A 17,400-nucleotide genomic window follows, 5' to 3' on the forward strand; every position below is an offset into this window, starting at 1 on the left:
GTGAACCCTGAGTCACCTCATGACCACTGAGTGAACCCTGAGTCGTGATCACCTTATGACCATTTAGTGAACCCTGAGTCACCTCATGACCACTGAGTGAACCCTGAGTCACCTTATGACCACTGAGTGAACCCTGAGTCACCTAAATCAACCTATAACCCTGAGTAATCTTGTGACCTCTGAGTGACACGTTGACCTTACGACTGAAACCTTAGTGTCACCGTTGCCCCAGATATACTGAGTGGCATCAATACCTATAAACCACTGTGCTGACTTATGTGTTACACTTAAATCCCCGAGCTAGCTGATTTTTATAAACAGGTGGTTTTTATTGACACATCTTTATATACAGGTCTTCATGAACAGTTGATTTTAATAGACACGATTTTTATCAACATGTGATCTTTATGAACAATTGATACATGTGATATTTGATCTTTATAACAGGTGACCTTTATGAATAATTTATCTTCAGTCAGCTGATGATCATGATAGACAGATGATTTTTATTGTCAGGTAACCTTCATAGCCGAGTCTGATCGTTACCAACAGGCTATAGGCAAGTGATCTTTATAGGCAGATAAGCTTATGGTCATGTGATCTCGATAGATACTGGGTAAAGGATCTCCATAGCTATAGACAAGTGATCTTTATAGGCAGATAAGCTTTTGGTCATGTGATCTCGATAGATACTGGGTAAGTGATCTTCATAGTTGGAGATAATTACAATCATGTGATCTTTATAGACAGATCTTTTATAGTCAAAAATCTTTCAGCTCACCTGGTCCAAAGAACCGGTGAGCTTATACCATGGTATAAATGCCCGATACGCAATATGGAAATGACGAAACGAAGGTACGACAAGAAAAACATATATTACGAAGGGTGGAAAGTCCTTAAAATGATTCTAGTCCCTGATGGCTCGGTGGCTTTTAACCAAATTTGGTCGGAGCCTCCTTGGTCAAAACGAACCTAATGGTATAAATAGAGGATGTTATGCTACTAGGATTTGCCAAGAGGTCCAAACTCAGCCCCTTGGGACTAAACTCTCCGACTCATAACATGGAAATGGTTGAGATGCCCACCTCATTACCATATACAAATTTGCTGGTCATTGGGGACACATGTATGACCATGGTGTCGGCCAACCCAAAAGATCTAATCCTTCTTACAGTTTTTATTTCTTACACTTCTTCAATAAAGTGGTAGCAGATTTTTAAACTGAAAATAAAATACAAGGCGAGCTATTCAGTCATCTGGGCCTCGTTACATTGGTTGTCACCACGGTTACAATCTATAACTTTTTTTTTATTCTAAATGGGATTTCAGGCCCAAGTCAAAACTTTCATTTTTGAGAAACAAATGCAGTCAATTTAAAAGAGTCTTGACATATGAACAGAAGATACATATATCCTTGTGACTAGAAGTGAACAAAAATTCAAGTGTACAGAGGGAGTTAAGGTCATTGATGCCAAATACTCTAGTTATGGTAACAGTATAAATTTAAAAAGATTGAAACGACAATAAGCATAAGAGACATTTCATAACAATCGGATAAGAAATAAATCTGAGGAATGGAAACAGCAAAAGATATATTTATAGTAACAGTAACAAGAAAATATTTGTGAAATTTCACGACAATCAGATTAGAAATGAAGTCTGTACAAAATGCTAATTATAGTTACGATGAGGTTACTTCTGGCCACAGAAGGTAGAAGCACAGATTCTTACAACAGGTGATCTCTGTAAACACAGGTATACACATTTTCCCGACAATGAGGTACAAATTTTAAAGTCTGTGTAGCTTCTTTTTGACCCAAGAAGATTAAATTATGAAGCTTTCAAGAAATAATGCTTGAGAACATGAACACATACATGGAAGTTTCATGACAATTGGATAGTAAGCGAAATCTGCAGGGCATGATGACATCTTTAGGGAACAAGTTTGTATGGGCAAAAGTATCTGTCTTCTCCCAAAATGTGTATTGTAGGTACGATTGAAATAAATTTCCTTATATATTGAGAAGATATTATAAATGAACCATAACAAACTGAAATCATACAGCTTAGATTTTATTTAAGCAATTATTACAAGTACACTTAAAATACATGTAATTGGTTTTCACCTGCAAAATAACAACAAATATACCAACAAGTCTTACACTTAACACACCATTCAGTCCTTGAAAACCCTCCCATTTTCACATTAGAGAGTACAACCCATTAAACATCTACAGGACAGTGCAACGAATATTTTTATAAATTATCAAAAATTAACATGTCAAAGAAACAGTAAATGAACCTATTCCTGTAGTTGAAAGTTTGGAAAAAAGCATAAGAAGAAAACCCTGAAAACACATCAGTGTTCTCAACAGACTTTATCAGCAGCATTGTACTATATTTCTATATTTGACACGATGTTATCAAATCTTTCTCATTAATATTCCAAGTGAAATTAAATTAGCTGCAGCTGTTTTAATTTTCATCTCAATTTTGCAATACACGTTTCAGCACAATACCAAAATGCTTTAAAAGTCTGAAGAGAAAACTCTAAAATTGTTCAACTAACATCCATTACCCAAAACAAACCATCAATATAGGTCCTTATCATAACAGAAACAATCCTCACACTTTTGTTAAACATTAGTCGTTTCTCGATGTGCAATTTAAATTTACCGAAATGTCTCGAAAGAACTTTCTTTTTCTTCATATATAATTGATATAATTACAATATCTCTCATATTGCATTATTAAAGACACATCATCACAAATTTAACAGACCACATATATAAAATACTTCATTATTTATGAGATCAACAATTTTCAACATTCCATGCTGTTACTTTTAGAGACACATTTCCAAAATTAAGACCATTAAAAATTAAGTTTTAAAAATTCAAACATCATAACAAAAAGAAATCTAATGCAAATACATGTACTAAGAATTGTTATTTAATGATTATTTGAATGTTTTGTCAGTTGATTGGTAAAAATGGACAAAAGGAAAATTACTGAATTTGTGACATACTACCACCAGCAGCGGCTTGTATGCATGTAATCATAAAAGAGGCAAAAAAAGGCCTGAATCACTTAGTTAAATTTTGTTTATCTCAGTATCAAATTTCCCTTTTCATGTCTAAAATGCCAAACTGGAAACAAACCAAAGCATATGGTTTTAATAGATTTATATCAATAGATTGCTGTTAGAAGACGTTCTTACCAACTTGGACCGTATTTGCAATCTCGAAAGCCCATACCTCTTTGTGTATTGAAGACAATTACGCCAGTTGAGTCAGTTATTGCACAGAACTGAGATTTGATGTCCTGGCTGTGGCCCTTTTATAATTTTTTGGCAACAGGTCAACAAGCTTTCTACCTCAAGTATAAAGATTATTATTTGCAACTTGTATGAGATTTTAAAATAAAAAACAATTTCCACAAACAATTTCTTTATAGTGATAAGCCACGTTTGTCAAAATCCTTCTTGGAAAAACAAAAAATTCAAAACTTGAAAGTAACATTTCATATAGCCTTATAGCAAGTTATAGGTCATTCACCCCTGAACTCTCATAATGAACTATTCCAACCTTTGAAATGGAAGATTTCAAATGTGTCTTCAGGGGTGAATGAGTTAAGAGAGCATAAATAATAAACTCATTGTGTAAATTGGGAAACTAACTGATGATACTACCTGTAGTAGTAGTTTACTTACAAACCAAGGAAATGGAAGCCATTCAGATGGACACATACATGCACACACCAAGTGTCTTGACACACAACACTCCATCTACTTTCCTCTACACATCCACATGCAGGCATTAAATGTGACTTGTACAATTATGTGAGTGATCAAACGTGATAAATTAATTTTCCTATTTCTATCGGCCATTCTTCCACACCAGATTTTCACACTTTGTTCCGTCACTTTTCGTGAAGACCATCAGAGAATGGAATTCTGGTGTGCCAGAAGACATCACATTCTTACACGCTCTTGCTCTCTGCAGTCTCGTGGACTCAAGTCACCAACAAGCATTCATACCCAACACATATATTTACCTGAATATGACATACACACATTTTGATAATGTTTTGCACATATTTACAATAATATTTTTCCACATTTCAAGAGAGACATCTGAGATAATATATAAAGTTGCAAATTTACCAGTGAGATGAAGACAGGTTAGGTTAATTTTGTGGACATAATTCAAGGATACCTGGGAACAGCCACCAATTGGTAACTGTTTATGGCGAGGCAAATTTAATCGAAACCACAAGTTAATTGAACTGAATTGAGGCATTTACATGTCAAGTTTCCACACTAGAAAGACACCAGTGGGCTAAACCAATGCCTAAAAGGTATAGCCAGGAAATCATTAAACTGTTTAAGCTTAGTCAACGTACCGAACTGCTTTGGATACAAAAATTCTAACATGCTCAAACATTTCCAAATCTGGAGGTTGCAGACGCATCGCACCCTTCTCGTGGACAATATCAAACTACACACTGATATTATGAAACATGCACACCTGAGAGCAGATAACACCCGAACAAATTCTTTTAAAAGATGCAACATGACTTCAAACTATTTATATTTATCAAACAAACCTGTAACATCATTTTCTTTTAACATCATAATGTTTCATAACATCTTAATGTTTTGAATGTTTTAGCAAACTGCATGTATCACATAGAATGCTCTACAGCACCTGGAACACTTGATCAATGGGAATATGTCAACATATCTTACACACACACACGAGAAATTTCAGACAAGATCTTCATTTATAGATAACCGGGAACATATCTACTCCACGACAGACACTGGTCTATATATAGTATATGTGGAATAGGCTGGATGTAATTTACCTAGGAAAAAATCTGTTTCATTTTTTACTATGCTCCATCAAATTTCTTATTATGTGTTATTCATTTTGAAATATATATCCAAGTTCTATCCGATTCAAAGCATTTGAACTAAAACATCATTTAAACTTTTTATTTACATTTTCAATAAATCAGATTTCAGGGGGTTAAAATTTAATATACAGTAGGATACGAAAAAAACATTTCTTTTATTTCAATTAGAGGATATTTGTTTAAAACTATAAACGTTAGGGACTAGTTTCCTCAATCATAGAAATAAATGACCGATTTAACATGCATTCTTTTGATACATGTATTCTGTATAGCAAGAAAGTGTCACTATGAGTGAACATTCAGTTTATGTGGCTTTAATTGATAAAGTGACTACCAGTAAAACTTACACCTGTAAAGCCTTCTGGCTTTATAATATTGCAAAATCTGTACAAGCACAATACTCGTGAAACTTCACACCAGTTAAGAAACTAACCATAGTGTTTCATGTTGTTGTTCTCCAACATAGAATCAGGAATGAGAAGCACAGAATTTTGAAAGTACATGATCATGCCTCGTTTTCATACATCATCATTGATCTTTATGTAAATACACATGATCTGTTTGGATTTAAATAATTTCAAAGTGCTTAAGACCAGAATTCTACAATATGGTTTTGTCCCTAGCACAAGGTAATTGACCCTTTCTGAAAAGTGAGCCGTTGTTTAAGTAACACTGCTACTCAAGTCAAATTTCTTAGCAAAAAGACCCCAGAACACTTCTTTCAATTATTTGACAAAATGAGAGAAATTATCATTGAGACCAAATGCCCACTCCCCCTTCGACAGTAATTCAATGCGAAACTCTGACAATAGTGATTTTTATAACATATGCTGTCCTAGTGTATTCTTAAATAAAGCAGTTATTAATATTAGTAACTGGTATAATAATTTCAAAAAGAAGGGGCTTGAATCAATTTCATATAAGTGAAAAGGGACAAATTAAATCTTGTCGTTGTAGAATGCAAATAATGTACACTAAGGAGTGTATCAAGCGTCCTTAGTCATGGTAAGTACCTGATGTGAACATATAGGCAGTGACCAAGTCTAACATTCCCCACTCTTCAATTTTTCCCTCGCATTTATACATTTTTTTTTAATCCTTTTTTAAATAACCATATGTATCAGAACTCTCAACCGTTTCCGGAATCATATTGATCTTCTGCATAACAATTGTCCTCATCCTCATCATCCTCATCGTCCATATCATCAGCATAGTCATCGTCGTCATAGAAATCAACACAATCCATTCCTGTATCTGGAGGTTTGGGTTTAAATGTAACACAGTACTCCTGTAAGGTAGTTGGAACTTTCACGTCATCTTTGATTGCCTCCTCCTTTGTCCCTTCCACTTGTTTCCTGCCAAACAATAAAATGTTTCGTAACAAAAGCTCCACAATACTTCAACATGAACTGGAATACTTAAAGGGGTTTTCTCTCTCAGTGTGTTTGAACAGTTTCAAAGCCACAGCTAGGGCAAGCTCTAACTGAAAATAATTTACCTTTGACCCCGATATGAAGGTCAGTAACCTAAATGCAAAATACTGCACATTTTATATTGATGATACAGAGAGGCATACCATCAATATATTTTAACACTTAAAATTACAGTCCAGACATATTTTTTTTCTAAAAAGATTCAAACAAGAGCAAAAGAACTGGCATATAATTTGTCACCCTTCTTTTAATTAAAATTTACTTTAAGGGTGCTTAATACATGCAAACCTCTAAAACTGCTGTTTATAACATTTCACAGAATACTTATCAGACAAAGAACAGCATTTTTTTTTTTAGATTTTCAAAATCAATTGTTTCTGAAATCAGGATTGAACCCGTTTCAATACTCTAGAGCTTGATTGCACAAGCTTACTAGACATTACAGTCATTTTACACCCAACATGAGTTAGGCACTACTAGACATTACAGTCATCTTAAACCCAACATGAACAAGGCACTATACTAGACATTACCGTCATCTTACACCCAACATGAGTGAGGCACTACTAGACATTACACAGCCATCTCACACCCAACATGAGTTAGGCACTACTAGACATTACAGTCATCTTAAACCCAACATGAATAAGGCACTATACTAGACATTACAGTCATCTTACACCTAACATGAGTTAGACACTACTAGACATTACAGTCATTTTACACTCAACATGAGTTAGGCACTACTGGGAATTACAGTCATCTTACACTCAACATGAGTTAGGCACTACCAGACATCACAGTCATCTTAAACCCAACATGAATAAGGCACTATACTAGACATTACAGTCATCTTACACCCAACATGAGTTAGGCACCTGTAGGATTTATCTGTTTACCTGATTATATTTTCGTACTCCTTGTCCTTTCCTTTAGAATCTTTCCATTTTCTGTACATAACGGACGCATCAACATTGGCTGGAGAAAATGTGTTGGGCTCATTTAACAAGGAAATTATACTTAGCAACACCGTTCTGAAAATACAAAAAAAGTCTGATTAAACAACCAGGTCTTTAAGGTATAACTGAATCTTCTATTGCAATATATCGGGGAAGCTAGGAGCCTGTCTGTGTTATATCAATTTTCAGTAAGAGATGCTGAAAATTTTGGAGGAATATAAAATAATTTATCAAGTTACTGATCAAGATCACTTGAATATGAGCAATAAAAAGTACCTATACTGCTATTTTGTAGAGTTGTGTATTATATATNCCCCCCCCCCCTCAATAATTGATATGTACATCATAGTACTAAAAGTAATACTAAATCCTTTACCAATAGTACTCATTACATTAAGTCCATTATTATGTATTTCTAATGCTGTGATATCCCTATGACGGGTACGCATATAGCGACCTATTATCTGACATCATAGTTTACGACATCATAATTTCTCCTTCAAATAAACAATCTCATTGATGTGAACAAAGCCCTAAAGACATGTTGTTAATTTTTTTTTACCTTTTATATAATATATTATAACAGTAGCAAAATTATCCTTATGGAAGAAGAAATAATATAAAAACAAAACATATCTCAACAACACATCCTTGGCACTTTCACCTCGTCAAGGAGATGTAATGTTATGTTGGTGGCATGTTTCTCTCATCAGAAGTTATATATCAACAGCATATACTGTCTATGTGCCTGTGTCTTCAGTAATGGCTTGCTACCGAGGTCAGTCAGAAAGTAAACATACACTTTTTAGTTTAAAAGCAGATGTGTTCTTCACATTATCACTTAACAGAAGGTGAAATGTCAATAGTGATCTAGAACACTTTTAATGGTTATGGTGATCATAATGATAGTAGATTAATAATAAACCAATCTGATTAAAATCATCTGTTAGGCTCCGTTAACTTTGTACTACACCTGTTCAGGCGGAGCCATGTAACAGATGATTTTAATCAGATTGATAATAAACTTGGTTATCATTTCCTCAACATGGTGTATGTAACTCGTGTCATAGATACCAAAACTGTCTTCAGATCTAGAACCATTGTGGTTGTGTACCTGACATTCTGTGTGGGATTCCACCGTTCTGAGGGAAGTTCTCCACTTTGAGGGTCGTCTACTGGAGGGTGTAGTATTGATATGCAAACATCTCCATTCTACAATAATCCAAATACATTCAGGTGATCAAGATGTACAAGGATGCATTAGAATATTACACTACTATGCAGTGATTTTGTTCGTGTAGTTTTACAGCCGAATACAGACTGTTTACCCTAACAAAAAATCTTCCAAACTTCAGTAAAAATAATGTTATATTTTCCCAATCTATGATGGAAAAAGTTGTTGTAAAATTTACGTAGAAAATCACTGCCATGCATCAGTGTGATTGATATATACGTAATGATACCCAGGTGATACTGCAACAGTTGGTAGACTGCAAGTGACATTGGAGATTTTCCCTCGAAACATTTGATCAGAATCCAAATTAGTTTCCATATTATACAAATGTCATTATAAGTATTTTTTCAATTTCAAAAGTATTTTATTGACAATACAAACATATAAGTTAACATTAAAGAAGATATTAGAACAGTATTGACAAAAGAATAAGACAACAGGCTTTGCCTATATCAGTCTTCTTCTATTTCCGGTAGCTATGTACAATGCTTAAATATATAAAATGTTGGGATTCGTTTTCCTCTCACACACATGCACACACACCCACACCAGCTTATGTCTAATACTCGTTATTTAAGGGACAAAACTTGCCTGAATAATAATAATAATAACAATACATGAATATTCATTTGGAATTTATCTAGCACGTATAAGTAACGAAACGTTTTGATGATTTAATATAAGAGTCAACATGTATAAGAATAGTTTTATTTAATTGGTCGGATGCATTACTAATACCATATACTAAACAGTGCAGATTTAAATATCCTACTAGATTATAAATAGTGGTAATATGATGCCTAATATTAGAATACAGAGGACATTGAAAGAAAAAATGTATTAGATCTTCCCTCTGTACACCACATACACAGGAAACATCATCAATCAGATGGTCTTGTAACTTATCTAAGTTAAGATCACTTTTAAAATTTCTAAGCTGACATAAAATGATGTTAAGTTTCCTCGGAACACAGTTAATAAAAGTTTCTGAGTCGGATGTATCAAAGGTTTTTTCAAGTTTCTTTTTAAAAGATGAAATTGAGATGGAGTCTCGTACAGTGCTATCAAGTACATTCCATGTTACCATTGTAGAAGGGAAGAAGCTATTATAAGCATAAGGAGAACATGTGGACAGATTTAAAGAGAAATGTCCGGTTGGTGATGCAATGTAACTATGTTATGATAGACTTGGTGCTTTCTGGACCGGACATGATAATGATCTGGTTTGCGAGGATCAATTTCATCTGGTACAACCCGTACAAATCCGGCTGTATGTAGCCAGTGAAGCAACGGAATTACCTCATATACATTTGGATGCCACATCTTTGACATGAACTTAACACTTGGAGGGTTGTATGGATAATCTGATGGGAACTTCATGTGGGCCTGAAAAATAAATGTAAAATCATGAAAATCAATTTCAATTACGAGTCCAAATTTCTGCATTTAAATTAACATAAACAATTGGTGAATTAAGGATCCTCATACCACTGCCAAAAACTGTAACTTTGTTTATGAAACTGCTTTTTTTAGCATGACTATACCTCTGATGAATCATTTCTAAAAAGAAAACCATACCTTGCAGGATTTTTATGAATTATTAAAAATATTAAAGATGAAACAAAATGTAATCAATAATAGCGTTCAGAGTATAAAAAAGTTTAGCAAGACCAGACCGCGACCCTATGGGTAGGTTTCACTTTGTTTAACGTCCTGTTAATAGCCAAGGTCATTTAAGGACGTGCCTCAATGTGTGTATTGTGTAATGTTTGCGTCCTTGTGTATATGAAATATAAACTTTCTTTATTTTACAACAATTATGAAACAAGTTATTTCAACTTATATGAATCACTCTTGTTGGCCCGGATGTTAGCGTGCAGGGAGTCTAAAATTCATGTGGTCGGGCAGGTGACCCCATACCCCGGTGAATCGAACCCTGGCCACCCCATACCCTCATGTATATGCGTGCTGGAGGTAGGGTATATATGTTGGTGTTTTTTGCCTTCTTGTAATAGCGTGAATCTGATGCCGACTTATGGGTGCAGTAGTGTTGCCTTCCTCACTTCCCTGCTATCATTTTTAAAACATGGTCGAATAGACGGAGCAATATTACCATACACAGTAGCGTAACACTACCATAATGACAGACATGGGCATTAAAACACTTAGAATATCACTTCATTACAACAAAGCACTAGAACTTTTCCGTGTGTTGTTACATGCAATAAGTTAACTGCAAAGGTAATGCTTTGACTTGCATTTTTATTGGTCTCTGGTACCGACATTTCAATACTCAGTCCAAGGACCAAAACTACTGGAGATCAAAATATAAGATGCCATCCTGCATTAATTTTAGAAAAACTGTCTTGGGAGGTATTGTACAATAACAGTATTTTTAGGCTATTCCACAATCAGTGGAAATCATTGTCATATACCTTCATATATACATGTCAAGCTATTGAGAATATTTATACAATACGGTCAATACCCCAAATGAATGTAAGTATTATTTCTCAGCATTGCCAGATTGTTAATCTGGTAATATAATACAAGATCAAACAACTTCTAAATTTGACAATTATTATAATTAATATCTTTTTTTTTGAAATGCAAGTAATGTGAAGAAATCTGAAATTCGCAATTTGGAAAAAAGTCAGTCTGCTTTCAGTTTCTTATAGTGACGTCATACAGAGGGCCTCAATTTGTTTTTCATTGTTATTGATCTAAACTGATTTCTCTGGACTGACTTGGTTGTATGCCAAAATTATTGACCTTTTCATTTTAAACTTTATGTATATTAGTCTGTAAACGGGTTTTTCACAATGCTCTTTAGAAATAACGAAGCAAGTAAAAATACAATTCTTTGTTTGCTCCAGGAAGTCGTGAATGGAAACTTGACCGAACAGGTTTCGTGACGCAATAACGAAAATCACCCGAAATTCCCCATTTTGAAAAAAATATATCAGGTTGATTAAAGGTCTCATCCCGTAAACTAGTCTCTGAGTTTCCACACCTTGAAGTAACCTCCTTCATATAAGGTCCCTGGAGGTCCAAAGATAGCCACTTCCCACTCGAACAAATTCTCATCCTCGATCAGATTCACACGAAATCCTTCCACAGGTTCTTCTTTAATTTTCTTTAGTTCCAGCTGTAAGGCTTTCACTGCCCCACCTAAGGGACTCTGAGCCATTCCTTCTCTTCAAATTCCGTCCAGTAGGGTACAGTTTCAATTCAAAACGACAAAAAATGGGTGGTTTCCGTGGTGTTTGCTCTTTGTTTTTGTTTCACTGTACTGCAATATGGCGATCAGGGAAAATGACGTCACGAATTTGCCAGGTATGGAAACGAGGTTTATTTTAGGACTGGGAAGGAGGTTGTGTTGTCGTAAAATCTAATGAAAAATTTCATGTGCGTTATCTTTTTTTCTTAAGTAATTGACTGACCATCTCAATTTTTTATGTCAAGTGATATTGTATGTAAAGTAACTATTGATGTCTGTGTAAAAAATATTTCATTTGTTTACGACTTCTTGTTAATGAATCCGCTGCGCAAACTCACTTCCGCAGTTTATTGATGAGGATGGCTAGCTGCGGGGGATTGTCAGCGGAGGAGGAAAGGGTGAGAACACTATTTAGTCAAATATTTTCCATCTTCTTTTTATTGTATAATTTAATTCTGATTACAAACTTTCGTTTTCCATTTTCCATGGGATGGGAAATTGACAAATTTGTAAATGAACAGTGTTGAAATCTTGAATAGCCAAGAGTTCAACATCCTTGACAACATTCGTAGAAATGTCTTAAATCACAAAGCAATAACTCCCATCAAAATTACACGATAATTAATTTTCTGTTTAGCTTGATGATTTCATTGTCATTTACAAATATCATTTATTGACATTATATGAACTGATTGACTCAAAGGAATCTGAGTGTTTTCAGGAACTAGTATCTAGCCAATCCTATATTTTAGTTGTTCAGTGTTTGAACATCCTGATTGTATGAAACTGTTATCGTAGCTCTAACAAAAAATGTACCAGTTAATAATAAATTCATAAGTTACCTGGAAAGGTCTCAGTCTCATGATTATGGTTACACAAACAACAACAAGGGGGAAAAACAAAAAACTATTAAAAACAGAGCAAGAACAGGGTCACTCAAAACGTTTTTAGTAGAAGAGTGGTGGATTCTTGGAACTCCCTTCCCAACACAGTAGTAGAAGCCCCATCCCTAAACTGTTTTAAATCTCGTTTAAACACTTTTTGGAAAAATATTTTTATCCCAGTTTTTAATGCTAAACAACCGGTTAACAGTATGCTACCAAACCAAGATGCGCCTACATAAGCTACTTCAAGCTAACAACGGTGTCGACGAAGAGGTAAACAGAGGTATGTCTCTGATATATGATCATGAATGTAACAGGAAGGGAGTTTTGGGTTTCCACCGAGGATCCAATCAGATCCAACTCTCTAGATCTGTCATCACAGCGAGGGCCACAGAACCATTTGTAAAAGAAAGAGAAGGAACAGATTGTAATCCAATTTGTAATTAAAACCGGCAATGTGAATGTAAAAAAAAACGTTTAAATAATGAAATATTAAATACATGAAAGATGAAAATAAAGTGTCACTTTCAAGGGGCATCACGGTGAAGTGTATATTTTTTGTGTCTTTTTTTCAAATACTGCATAAACATATCAAGTGAGTCTCTTTATGGAAAATAACAATCGGATTTGTGTGATATATATTCATATAAATGAATAATCTTAAGATATTCATCGGGATTTCTACCTGTCTGTGACCAACGTTTTGTTTAGGGATTTTCCTCTACTAGCGCATGCGCATAGCACGCCATGTCATTGTAAACAAAATGTCTAGCCGTGTGAGGAACCGTTACCGCATCAGCTACGACGCGAGCAGTTGCCAAATAGTCAAAAGATAGCGCAAGGATAACGTTACAGAATCATTATTGCAGGTGGGAAGTATTCGAAGGAGAAAATAACTGCCCTAGCAGTTAGTACAGTGCATGTATTCTTCTGGATAGCCGGTTAAAGCTGAAATGAAATCAACAGAAATGCTGTTTAATATGTTATGAATAAATATCTAAAACTATTAACCTTGCTAGTATCTTTGTCCGAGTTGGAACACAGATGAACTTATTTTGTTATGTTAATTGGCATGCATCGGAGAGAGTTTACTTGGTGTTTCTATATACAGTAGTTCATGCGAAAAGAAGGGATAAGTGACTGGTTAGTTAACCTAGCTACTTATAGTCAAAAGGATCGCATAACAAAAAAATTGTTTTAATCGTTATGTTTCAACTGTTCATGTGTACACATGATGTTCACACTTATGATCATGCAACAATTTTTTCTCTATAAATAATTCATTTTCAACTTCAGATAGAACCGAAATACGCATTGAAAACCGGAAAAAAGTCATTTGTTTACGTTGTAAAAATGACACGTTCTGCCGATAACTACAGATTCTGTTTCGGACAAAAATAACTGATTAAAGAAAAGTTGTCTCAACATAAAGAAGGGGCCATTTACAAGTATGCTTTAATCTATGTTATGTGTACATGTTGAAAACATATAATTATCAAGTATCTCAACACGTTCCATTTCTGACACATGTTACATATTCTACATGAACACGTAGTGGTTTTGCCAGAAATGTTTATTGTGTGTGATGGCTAATATGACTTACTTAAGTTTAAACATATTTTATTGACAACATATCGACAAAGGGACTAGTCGGTAAGTTTTTCCAACTTATTAATTGTTAAGAGTATGAAGACAGTGAAAGTGGTAAAGAAAGTATACATGAATATATATAATGCATGGTATAGAAAAAAAAGTGGCCAAAGACATTGAGTTGTATAATGTAAAAAAAAAATCACAAATGTTTCTCTTTTTTTTTTATACTTGTCAATGCATATACACTTTATGAAAACAATTGAAAAGTGATATTCGTCTCGTGAATATTCCTTTTTACAGAAAGATTTGTCCCTTGGTTGAGGGAAGGTGATTAGCCCCGTTCCATTTGTTCCGGTCACATTCCGGTAATAGATCTATATTTCCTGGTGTCTATAAATAATGCTGAGTTGCCAACAAATATTTCTTCATTGAAATTCTGAATATTGGCATGTGTGCAATTAACTTCTGATGATGAATAATTACTGATTCAATAAGTTTCAACACGGACTTGGAAATCATATAACTTGGTTTCATAGTGCGGTAAGAAGTTGCAGTTGCCTAATAGCCCCTCTCTGGGGGCCCCTTTGGATCCCGTTCAGACCACTGTGTTTACTGCCTCGTTTCAAAACCGCCAGGCGCTATTTTTAACAGGGCTTTCCCGAACAATTCAAGTGTTCAAACTGGACATTTGGAACGGACTATGACTATTGGGATAGCAAGGTAACATAAGAGAAAGTGCATTTAACACATACATTAATTGAAAAAATATGGCTCTTCACGTGATGTCCCTTTGATGTGAACACATGCATGAATGACACAGGACATAAGAATTCAGACAAAATTTGGATTTGTTTTGATTTTTCTTTATTTTACCTTTAACAATTTTCTCTTTAAAGTATAAAAGGATTTAGTGACAGGAAAACCTATTATATATTTATAGAACAAATGACAAAATCTATCTAACTTTTAATAAATTTTCATGACAAATTCATGCTAATATTGAAAAAAGGAATTTTGGTTTGTATATACGTATACTCATCATACATGTATGGAGGAGAAAGAAAAATGCACAGTCAAACCAGATTCGAACTGGGACCCTTTGAACTCTAGACATACACTCTAGTACAACTGAGCTACCTGGTCACCAACGATCAACCCAGTCCAGTTCCACAACATTCCTCCCTCTTTTTTCTGAGTATACGTATTGCCCATGGAGACAACACTATTTACAACACAGGTTTCGGTACATGTTGCCAATGAAAACATTTACCCAGTGCTTGAAACAAGGGTTGGCAAGCTAAGCTTGACAATTCTGTAACAGGAGAAAGAGAAAAACATGTCCAGACCAGGTTGCCAACCTGGGACCCTCCGACCTCTAGACGGACACTTTACCAATTGAGCTTCCTGTTCACCGACAATCAACTCGGTCCATTTCCGCTATACATGTGTCTCTAAAAGAACATTTTTATACCATTCCTTACGCATAGATGTTAACATACAGGGATTAGAGGTTTTATGGGTTAAGATAAGAGAGCAAATGTGAAGATAAGGCTTAAAGGAGTTTGAAGGAACAAAATGTATTTCAAATGGTCATATCCTTTAAATCCCAAGAGTCAAGGCTCATTTCAGGGAGTAAAACACATATTCCAACAAGGAGTCAACTGAAAACCAGAAGAGGCTAACATAAGTTACAATAACTTGTGCCTAATCCATTGCCTGGAGTGTTGTGGCAACAAATTATGTTTAAAACTAACTAATCTATGGAACAGCCATGGCCGCCTGTAAGAATTGTTTGACACAAGACATTGGGCCCTGTACAGTGTAATACTGCTAGCTGTACAGCTGTCATAAATTATCTATTGAAAGGATTATTGTTATGTAAGGATTTGGCAATTCATCAACAGATATTCATGTGTATTTTTTTCCCCTTCAAATAAAGGTAAAAGCTACAATAAAATATAGGGGTTTTGCTTTGTACCGTTTTTTTTTTTTTTTGGGAGGGGGGGGGGGGGGGGTATAACGGTGTCATTAGCAAACCTTTTCAGTTTCATAATTAATATTGTTTTTCATTATTTGTCTCCAATTTGGAACACCAAATTTGCATATATATCATGTGACTATTTGCCAATATTCATCAGCAGAGGTCCTTCAGGATGTTTCCTTCATGATCAAATTTCTTAAATATTACCTTTTGGCTATACAGGCCCTTTGTGGCCTTTTGCATTGTTACATAAGACATAGCTATTACCATTGAGTGATACAGGCACTGTCTCCTCTTGTTCAGTTATAATAAATAATGATAAATATCTGAGTGAAAGTACAGTATTAAAGACCCATGGTTTGTGCATGGAGTGATCATAATTTATATTACATGTACTGTTGAGTTATGATATGTGTGTAGGCCCTAAGGCTCTGTGACCTGGTAACCGGTCACGCAGATCCCAGATGTCCTCTAGTTCAAATGTCATAAATGTTACCAGTAAGTGATAGGGGCCTTTGTGTCCACTTGTTGTTAAGCTGCCATGAAAGATATCAGGCAGATGGCACAGGCCCCATGTGTCCTCCAGATATTCTCATAAATATTAAATGCATTAATACTGTTACATGTATTACCAGTGAGGGATACAGGCCCTTTTTCTTTGGTAAAAAAGCATCAGGTGGATGACACATGCCCTACATGTATGTGTTCTCTAGATCTTGTCGTAACTTTTATATGCATTAATACTGTTACCACCAGTGAGGGATACAGGCCCCTTTTCTTGTATGATAAATAGCATCGCTGCATCAGGTGGATAACATGCCCTACATGTATGTGTTCTCTAGATCTTGTCGTAACTATTATATGCATTAATACTGTTACCACCAGTGAGGGATACAGGCCCTTTTGTGCCTTTTTTTCTTGTATGATAAATAGCATCAGGTGGCTGACATGCCCTACATGTATGTGTTCTCTAGATCTTGTCGTAACTATTATATGCATTAATACTGTTATTACCTGTGAAAGATACAGGCCCTTTTTCTTGTATGATAAATAGCATCGCTGCATCAGGTGGATGACATGCCCTACATGTATGTGTTCTCTAGATCTTGTCGTAACTTTTATATGCATTAATACTGTTACAATCAGTGAGGGATACAGGCCCTTTTGTGCCTTTTT

General features: G+C 35.0%; 2 protein-coding genes across 2 annotated transcripts in view; one reads left to right on the forward strand and one right to left on the reverse strand.

Annotated features, from left to right (window-relative positions):
* Positions 1-2,055: 2,055 nt before the first annotated feature.
* Positions 2,056-11,880, reverse strand: LOC110460153 (ubiquitin-conjugating enzyme E2 R2-like). Its single transcript, XM_021512893.1, has 5 exons — positions 11,560-11,880; positions 9,846-9,932; positions 8,427-8,524; positions 7,253-7,387; positions 2,056-6,275 (listed from the first exon to the last, which is right to left on the reverse strand). The coding sequence occupies exons 1-5, from the start codon at positions 11,734-11,736 to the stop codon at positions 6,050-6,052; spliced, it is 723 nt and encodes a 240-aa protein (XP_021368568.1). The 5' UTR covers positions 11,737-11,880; the 3' UTR covers positions 2,056-6,049.
* Positions 11,881-11,976: 96 nt separating this feature from the next.
* LOC110460152 (tyrosine-protein phosphatase non-receptor type 9-like) overlaps positions 11,977-17,400 on the forward strand; it is a 19,504-nt gene continuing 14,080 nt past the window's right edge. The window contains exon 1 of the mRNA XM_021512892.1: positions 11,977-12,164. Within this exon, the coding sequence (XP_021368567.1) occupies positions 12,120-12,164 (45 nt within the window). The 5' untranslated portion in view covers positions 11,977-12,119. The remainder of the gene's footprint in view (positions 12,165-17,400) is intronic.

Source organism: Mizuhopecten yessoensis, unplaced genomic scaffold (assembly GCF_002113885.1).
Source record: "Mizuhopecten yessoensis strain PY_sf001 unplaced genomic scaffold, ASM211388v2 scaffold10331, whole genome shotgun sequence".
Lineage (NCBI taxonomy): Eukaryota > Metazoa > Mollusca > Bivalvia > Pectinida > Pectinidae > Mizuhopecten > Mizuhopecten yessoensis.